General features: G+C 41.3%; 1 protein-coding gene across 2 annotated transcripts in view; it reads left to right on the forward strand.

Moving 5' to 3' along the window:
- Positions 1-8,773, forward strand: part of LOC111575561 (guanine nucleotide exchange factor VAV3) — a 115,153-nt gene extending 106,380 nt beyond the window's left edge. For both annotated transcript variants that reach the window (XM_055007070.1, XM_055007071.1), the window contains 2 exons: positions 1,731-1,882; positions 4,801-8,773. In XM_055007070.1, coding sequence (XP_054863045.1) covers positions 1,731-1,882; positions 4,801-4,845 — 197 coding nt within the window. In that variant the 3' untranslated portion in view covers positions 4,846-8,773. The remainder of the gene's footprint in view (positions 1-1,730; positions 1,883-4,800) is intronic.
- Positions 8,774-9,743: the final 970 nt, after the last annotated feature.

The raw sequence follows: 9,743 nt of genomic DNA on the forward strand, positions 1-9,743 counted from the left end.
TGCTGGCTGTAGCTCAGTGCATCCACATCATCACATGAATCTCGGCCATTACGTCTTTCATCTGGCTCCACATTGCACCATTTCACCTCGTACATGGTTGCGTGCACGTACATGCCATCCTGTGTGGAGAATAGGGACTGTTTGTTTTCATGCATGTGTGTATGGTATGTGAGTTTCTGTGTGTTTGCATGGAAATAGCAGCGTGTGAAGCGGAAAGCGGTGTTGAGAAAGGAGTGGCGTGTGAGTTGTTTTCTGAGGTTTATGCGGCTGAGTGTGCTGTGTGCTTGTGTGTGTCTGTCCGTCAAAGTAAAGGTGGAAGTGTTCAAATACACAGAGCTCCTCTATATTAGATATTCTATCCCAACGGCCAGGTTGTAGAGGTCTGACATTCCATTTCCACCTGTCAGCTTAGCCCAGTCCGACCCACCAGTCAGTGTCTGGAAAGGAAGAAAGCCGGCAGGGTGGGATGGAGCAGTGGTAACTAGCTAACCTGCTCCACATCTGTCTCTCAGACCGCTGTCTCCTCGACAGGAGACACCTAATCTCGCACACACTGCTGTCAGAACACTCTAGCTGGACTACTTCAACAGAACCCATGGACTACACAAGTATAGCGCATTAAGTCAGTGAGCTATACCTCTCTTTTGATGCTAGAGGATGTGAAAATAAACCCTGCACTGGCAGTAAAGAGTTTGTTAAGACTTCCAGTAGATTAGCAGTGCATGCCTATGGTCAGATTACCTGTTAAATGATGGTCAGCAAAACAATCCCTGTCTTTTAATCTGTAGTTTAAACCCTTGATGCCAGAATTTATTTACAATTATATAAAAAAAAAAAAATCATTATTTGTGTTTTTGCTTTCCAGCTGATGCTAAATTAAGTGGAGATTGTTAATTTATCTATAACACATAGAATAGATACATAATAATAATAATAATAATAATAATAATAATAACAGATATATGATAGTGTAGGTCCCACCCTGACCGGTTATATGAGAAACCAGTGCATGCAAAAGGTTCCTAGGTGCATATTGAATATGCACAAAGTGGCACTGGGGGAATGCATACACTATTTTGGCTGAAGTCTAAATGGAAGCGCTATGATGCGAATTCGCAATGATCAGCATTAAAGGGTTAAAATTACCTTTAGGCCTATAACAACTAGTTGTACATCCATTAGTAAAAACCTAAAGTCTTCACTAACTACTGTGTAGTTTAAAACTGGTGATTATGTAAATCTGGTTGCAGCATTAAAACTTTTTCCTGATATTTACTTTTTGTTGAATGCTTCAGATGAGATCATCTGAGGTGCTTCATTGAAGCTTTGGTGGGGAATCATTGTAGTGTTGTGTATGTTTGGACATATTTTTCCTCTGATTTTGTTTTAAAAACAAAATTTCTTACAAAATGGAATTGTCTTATTTGCAGGTAGTTAAGGCATAGATAATGTATGCATCGTTTTCTATCAAATATCCGTAGCGTTTTTTAATCAAAAGCAATCAAAGAAGTAGTCAATGTAGCATCGTAAGCTTTACCGAGACTTAAAAGCGAGCTTTAGTAATTACAATATCTGCAAGGTTATTACCCTCTCCATCTCTGTGTATACATGTGTGTATATAAGTGTGACTGTGTACATGTTTAAATGGATTGAATGGTTTTTAAGTCCATAAACTGTGTATGATCAAAATCTCTGTTTTTTACCCCCTCTCCCAACTTTTCTTTCTCTAGTGTTTACCCCCAAAGTGATCGGTGTGGCGATAGCGAGGTACGACTTCAGTTCACGTGACACTCGGGAGCTGTCGCTGCAGGAGGGAGACGTGGTTAAGATCTACACCAAGTCAGGAGCCAATGGCTGGTGGAGGGGTGAGGTCAACGGCAGGGTGAGTGACAGCCTTATGGTGCTGAATGGAAATGGTGGCGGGGGGGAAGTAATTTCGTCTCATTCTGGCTTCCAGATTATCAGCTTTCTCTCAAGAAACAATATTCTAAATGCCATTTTTTAAACCAGCTACAGTAATTAAACTGTGATTCAGCTTGATATTGCAGTCGTGTTCACATTCAGTGATATTTGTTCAAGACACAGAAGTTTCAGAACTTTCATTAGCTGTATTTACTCAAAAATAATTCTGGTTGTTAAGTTCCTAAATCCTAAATTGTAGGTAGCACTAAAAGCAGGCATTTTGTAGAAGAAACATTTGACAGATATTTTTGTCTCCAAATACTTGGAAGGAACTGTTGAGATTTTTTCATTAGTCTGTCATCTACTACTTATCTTTTTCCACATATCATCTTTTGGAAGGGTTCATTTGCTGCTCTTCTACCACTTAAATGCATAAATTTTCCTTGCCAATGCCAAAAGCGCTCTATAACCAGGCATACAATGCTGAGAGGATCCAAGTTCTAAATGCAGGAAAATATATGTACTGACTCCCACTCGCATGCACTGCATTTTAGCTTGGCTCAGAGACTAAGTGTGCACTTGTATAAGTAAGTAACGTGTCTGTGCTGCGAGTGTGTTTTGTGAGCAGCTGTGTTAAATGAAGAAGCTTTTCTCTTTTACTAAGCCTGATGTGTGTGTTGATGCTGCTCTTGTGAGTAAGCAGAGTGAGTAAAGTCTGTGGAGAGCTGTTAGTCTCTCTTTAGGGCCGTCAGCCAGTAAACACAATTGGTGCTCCTTGCTGGGAAAATAGCTGGCTCTGTCTGTTGAAAAGGACTTTTCTGGGATTATATCATCACATCAGATCGATAGCATTTCTAGAAATAATGAAACCTGATCAAATTAAAAGATAGTCATATTGACAACATATATTAGAGCTACAGCATTTCCTTAAAATTAGATTTTTATGTGTTCTTCATTTCTAGTTATGCCATTTTTTACTTTCATTGAGGTTTTTGAGATGTCTCTAAAATCTACAAATTTGTTATTATTCTACTAAAAAATATTGCCAAAGAACGTATCATATTTACTATCAAGATTGTCATTGACAGTCATTTTGTTCAAGTATAATTACAATGACTAGCTTAATTACATTTAGCGCAATATTTAATCAAGCTTAATCCGTGTTATTAAAAGGTTTTGGCAGTGCATCACTAACATTTATTTTTCAGCTCAGGTACCGTGCATGAGGATTTGTGACAGATACAAGTAAATTATTAAGCGTCTGCCAAAAACATTTCATTAGTGTTTAAAAAGTAGCTATTGACGATGAAAAGAGCCACATGAAATATTTTGTTTCATTTTAATGACAGGAAAATTAAAACAGCAATACACAAGAAAAGCACTCAGAGAGTGAAGTATTTTGCCAAGGCTGCTCAGTCGTATCATTTCTGACAGATGAAATATTGAAAAAATTTGTGGCAGAAATCACAGCACTATAGAATGCGGCCATTAAATATAGACGTACCCACAAACAAAATGACCTTGCGCTGACGTTATGTACGGATGTACTGAATCACATGACCTAAATGTGTAGCGGGCAGCAGGAATTGATGGGACTCGGAAACGCCCCCACAATTTAATCAAATGTTCCTTGTATCATTTCCGACGGATAAGTCTTGATAAGTCCACAATGGTCGATTTGTAGTAGGATCACAATCATGTGATCTTCAGCAGGCAACTGATGTAGTGTTCAGTTGTCATAGTTACAGTGACGCTGTGCAGCTATCTCACAATGATACAGAAATCTTTAACAAATCCTTGGATCCAGACTATAAGCCGCATCACTGTCAAAATGTAATGAGGTGGTCTTTGTGTCATTTATGACCTTCCTTGAAAATTTCATCCAAATCCGTTAGTCCGTTTTTGAGTAATGTTGCGAACAGACAGACAGACAAACCAACCAACACCGATCGTCACATAACTCCGCCGAGGCTCCGCCTCCTTGGCGAGGTAATTGCAGATGAGTGGGAAATTACAGGAAAAATCTGAATCTTTGACCCCAACAATGAGGAGGTGTGGTGGCTCTGCTGGGCTGTCTGCAGTGTTTTGCTGCCGTGGTGTTGGTCCATTTGTCCATTTAGAAGGAGTCACTGCAAATCAATACTAAGTTGTTCTTTGTTTTATAAAGTGTGAGTTAGTAAGGCCAACCTTGCTAACTCACACTTTATGAATGTTTTTCTTTCAGTTTGTCATGTCTGTGTATGTTCAGGCTGTCTTGTTTAGGATACCATTCAGGAATAATGCTCATTGCTGCCAGTGGCAGCTTGTGTAATATCTCTTTATCTAATGAATGGATTGGCACAGATTGTGATCGACATTAATGTTGCATGGATCCCTGCGTCTGTGGGGCTTTTCATGTAGTGCCACCAGCTGATTAGTGTTGACTTTGCCCAGTTTTGTACATATTTAGTCACAAACTAATGACGTCTTAATTTTCCTCTGCTGTGCTGGACTGTGTTTAGGCCTAATTAGCAATTGTTAGCATGAAATAAGAATGTATCTGTGGTGAACATTACACCTGCTCAGTATCAGCATGTTAGAAATATCACAGTGTCAAAATCTCAATCTCACAGAGCATCTAGCATGGCAATAAATGCTTAGCCGTGTTTGTTGTGTATTATAAATGATTTTCATGCAAATTTTCTCTCCTTCTCAAACATCATTCAGTTCTTTTCTGTGCCAGATCTGGTAAATGCAGAAAATCAGTCTCTGAAGTAGAGTGAGCTAAATTACATGAAGAGGGAAGTGGTTTCAACATAAACTGCAACTCTGCATCACCAAAACAGCTCAAGTCATCACACTGTAGTGCTGTCAGTCAACCCTTTACTGATTTCCTATTTCTATTTCTTCGCCCCTCAGGTCGGCTGGTTTCCATCCACATACGTTGAAGAGGGTGAGGAGTGAAAGGTCCGATATGGGAAGAAGAGTAAGATGAAAGAAGAACGGCAGTGGAGGAGTAAGCAAACTGAGCGCCTAACAGTGACAAACAGAGTGAGCTTCTGCACCGCTGCTCGCTCCAGTGTTACTTTTCAGAGCAAAGCAGATGGATTCACTCTCCTCCATGGTGCCCTGTTGCCTAAAACCATCCTGGAGGCCTTTGGGAGAGAAAAGGGCTATAGTACATTGCAGATGCAAAGATGCCCAATCATTTCTGGTTGACTCTGTGTGGCTAAGCGACTCCACCAACTAGCAGCTTGCCTGTCAGCGGGGCACAAGCCCTCGCCAGACACCCCCACCCTCTCCTTCCTTACTTCGTCCACCCATCCATAATTCATCCTTCGCTCCCTTCCTGTCTGCCCCAGCCAGCCGCAGACCCCCAACTCCCACCTGTTTCCACCTGCCAAGTCGGCCGTCGCCAAAACTGTCAGAAGCAGATACTCAAACGCTGCTCTTCCATTCATGCGCTCATCCGTCCATCCATTCATCCATCCGTCCTCCCCGCCACTCCATGTGGGAATAGAGTCATGTGACAGCTGGAGGAGACCTACACTGTAAAGTTCTTTTTTCTTTCATTCCCCGCTCACTCTGAAGGAATTTCAGTCAGTTTTGACCTTGCCTGTGTGTTTGTTCCACTAATGCAGGTGGTTATTGATGACTTGATGACCCAGATTCATACACACACACACACCACCCACCTCTCCTCCCCCTCAGATTATCATCGCCACACACTCACTCTTACAAGAGATGTAAGAGAGGGATGGCGTCGGATAGCATCGCTGCACAGTGCCAGCAATTGATCGCTGTTGTTCCTATTTTCCTCCCACCTCCTACATTCTTTATCTCCAGCACAGCTTCTCATGTTTTCAGTTGTCTTGGCCGTTGGCGAATGGGGCTCTTGTTGACAGAGCTGCCGCCGATAAGAGCAGAGGATCGCTGAGAGTTTATCTTATTGGAGGCATTAGCAGCTTGTCGCTGAGTCTGGAAGCCACCTGCCCTCTGAACCTGTAACATAAGAGAAGCAGATGAAACACAGACACAGTCCAGCTTTCTTCTCCTTAGCTTGCAGTCTCCCTTTCTTAGTTTTTTTTCAGCATGCTTTGAATTGTTGTTTCAGTTTTATCATATATTGAAGGCTGTAAATCTAGATTTGTGCTTTTACAGCTTTTTCCACAAAAGAAATTTGCATCACCTTAATGAAGATTTTGTGTCTTGTAACTGTATATGCAGCTCCAGGGATATCTTTTCAAGACTACAATTTTGGTATTCAATTTAAAAATGTTAGTTTTTAAAAGCGTTTTAAGTATCAATCAGCTTTGAGACCTTTCTGTGCAGCTTATCTCCTGCTAACTGTCCTCCCTCTCACCTCCTCTCCCTTCTGCATTTTATCTTCACCTCTCATTTACTTGGTGCACAATGGCTCCTTAATCCACAGTGAAAGAGGATTTTCCCACATTTAAAGGAATAATACCTTTATAGGAAGACACGCTGCATGACACACTAGTAATGTCACATTGACTGGAAAAGGAGGCAAAGAACACAGATCCAAAGTAGTGATCAACTGAAGTCTGGAGCTGAGAACTCCTCAGCTTTGTGCAGCGATGTCGCTTTTCTCTTTCATCGAGAGACTTTCTTTGCTGTAAAGCAAACATCGTTGTTTTTTTGCATAATGGAAATTTTACTGAGTTGATGGTTAATGAGCCAATGGCAAGTGATGTTCACACTACATTACAAGTGACTAGTTCTCTACTGTCTTGAGTTTAAAGTTCTACATTTCCTGCTTTCCTCCTCAGTTACACCTATGCATGACATTTTTAAAATCATCCACGTCTTCATTTTTAAGTCATAATTTAACAAGCCGTGTACATATAATACAATTATATCTGCCACTGAAACATGCAATGGGGTTGTTTGTTATGGCACAGCATTTCCTAGGTCACAATTTAAGTGACTATATAGTGAAATTATGGTTAGACATTGGGTTTTACGGCTTGTATTAAAGTTTAATCACTTGACAAGATCAAAGAAGCCGTCATGTGGCTAACTAGAGGATCCTGCCTGGAAAGAGCCCTCTGAGCCGTCATTCCAGTCAAAGCTACTTCCCCTCCCCTGTCATGGTTTCCTTGTGTTGATGCCACTGGGTATTGTGCCGGAAATACATTTTGTGAATTTAAGTGAGACTTTATTGTAAAGATATGCTTTTGTATGCACTTAATGGAGCCATTATGTTTGAAAATCATTAATAACCCCCTGCCAGCCCTGTCACTCCATGCCTTTATGATATATGGCAAAGACTTTTTTGTTCTCGGTCACATTGTTTAACCACTGGACTGAAGAAATGTGTCAGAATGAGCTGTATTAATGCACTTTTGCCTTGTGTCGTGTCCCTTTCCCAGTTTTCATCTTGTCAACAGTGTCTTTAAGTGACCACTAGATGGAAGCATCCCAAACGCAGCACCTCTTCTCCGAGCACAAACCTTCAACTTGATGAAGTTTGGAGATGACATCATCTGATTAGGAGCTGAACATTGTTATTAAAAAGCAGCAAACCTCAGGCTTGTTGCTGAGTGTGAGAGAAAGAACACAACTAAATCATCAGAGTGCATGAGACTGAGGTTTTTCTAAAGCTGTCTCATCAGACTGTAAATATCTGTTGAAATGATATGGAATAATTTGTAGAATAAGGTGCAGTTATCACAATATCTGTACTGACTTTCACTTAAACTTCACATCTTCAGGAAACTTTGAGTCCGGTAAGAACTCTCAGAGTTTCTGCTTCCCAATATGTCTGCAGTGACTGAACAGTCAAAACTTTAACTTATGACATCTTTAGAAAATCTTAGAGAGAGCTATGCTGCAGAAAAGGCACAAATGTGATCCAACACAAGCCTCTCTTCCATCTTGGGAGAACTGGAGAGCCAGAGTGGGCTTCTTTAATCGCAGACTCTGTAATCCACTCCTTCTCTCCCTCCTCCGCCCAGATGAACTCTGACAGCGGAGCCATTTACAACTGCAGGCCGCCTTCTCCACCAAGTGCGCTTCCAGATTTTTTTGTGCGCAGGAGGGACGGGAGGAAGGCTCAAGGGTATCTGTGATCTAATCATTACACCATCTCCTCACCTCAGCGACCCCGCTGCATTCATCTCTCTGTCGGCTCCCCTCTCTCCGTGTCACTTCCCTCCTCTCTCTCTCTTTACTGCTCTCTTTCCCCATCTATCTTTCATCCAATCTCTGTCTTCTCGGTTTCTCTCTGTATTCTGTCCCTCACCCTGATGCTCTGTAGGCTGTAGCCGTCCCCGCTGTATGCTGGCGGAAGGAAAATGGAAGATCCAGTATTATTGGGAAAGGAAGGAGAGCGGTGCCCTGTATCTCTAGACAAGCACAGCAAAATGAGGACTGGTTTAATTTTACCACAAATTAATAGACTGGGAGAAATGATGCCAATTACAGAATGAAATACAATTTGCTCGCACCACTGTTATCTCCTCACGTACAGTGTGTGCACAGATTATGTCCGTGTGCGTAGGCACATCCTACCTACATGAGGAAAAGCATCTCGCCAGGATTCAGGGCTGCACTGAACAAACAGCAGTCACTCACACATGAAGGAAACATGCCATAATCATACACTCCTGTCATTTATTTTGCTGTCAGCGCTCCGTCTTGACTGAAGTTTGCATCCATGTCAGTGTTTTGTTATCCCAATGAAGCCAAAGATGTACGCTGTACTTACTGTACGCTCAGTGTTATATCTCATAACCACGGTACCCGACCGCTGTGGCCTAACTCTAAAACCGTGCAATCCTGACTGTGTAGCATAACCCTGTATTTTTGCTGTATCATACTGTAAATGATGTACATAGCACATAATAAACATATACACTGCTTCTTCTAATGTGTCGGTATTTCTTGTCATGTTTTATTGCCGATTGCAGAGAACACTATTTTGTATAGTTCCTTTGAAAGTAAGTGAGATTCAGGCAGTAGTTTGAGAGACATCATGAGTGAACGGTCACTAAAAATGCAGTGGTGTGACATGAGTATTATGTACCTATATAATTTAATTTAAGGATTTTTTTTTACTAAACTATACTTATATAACATTGATAGATACAAGTTACAGTAAAGATTAAAATTTTGAATACAAAATACACACCAATCTGCCACAACATTAAAACCACCTGCCTTATATTGTCTAGGTCCCAGACATCCGGGGGAAGTCCTGTGGTGTTTGTCATCAGAACATGGATCCTTTGGGTCTCTGGGGTTACAGGGTGGTTCAAGCTTGTTCTGGCAAATCCCACAGATGCCCAATTAAATTGGGTTCCAGTGAATTTGGAAGTTGGGTCAACACCTCCAGCTTTTTCCTTGAGCCATGAGAAAGTTTTGTGTGGAAGGATGCGTTGTCCTGCTGGGGAAGGCCTCTGCTATCAAGGAGTGTTGCTGCATGAGGGTTTGTTTAGTCTGAACATATGCTTAGATGTTAAAGTAACATCCACAGGAGTGATAGGCTAGAAGGATTCACACATCTACAGTTTCATATGTAACAAACCTGAGGAAGTAAACCTGGTAACTGGTAGTATGGAGCTGTTTGTATGATTATTCTTCTTTAGAATTAGGTTCTGGATTGAACACGTGACTGAGTTACTCCAGTATTACAACTTGTTATTGTGGAGCATAGAGTTGTTATGAAGCGTTTAAAACAGTAGTAGGTGAGCTGGTGTTCTCGACCTGCAATGTGCAGTGCTGCAAGGGCTGTCAATAGCCAGTTCATGGCATGAAGGGATTATTTTAATGGACAATACCTTCAAATATTTAACTTTGATAGCGGGCGATGAGTTTTTAGCAGGTTAATCCATTGTCGG

Source organism: Amphiprion ocellaris, chromosome 22, assembly GCF_022539595.1.
Source record: "Amphiprion ocellaris isolate individual 3 ecotype Okinawa chromosome 22, ASM2253959v1, whole genome shotgun sequence".
Lineage (NCBI taxonomy): Eukaryota > Metazoa > Chordata > Actinopteri > Pomacentridae > Amphiprion > Amphiprion ocellaris.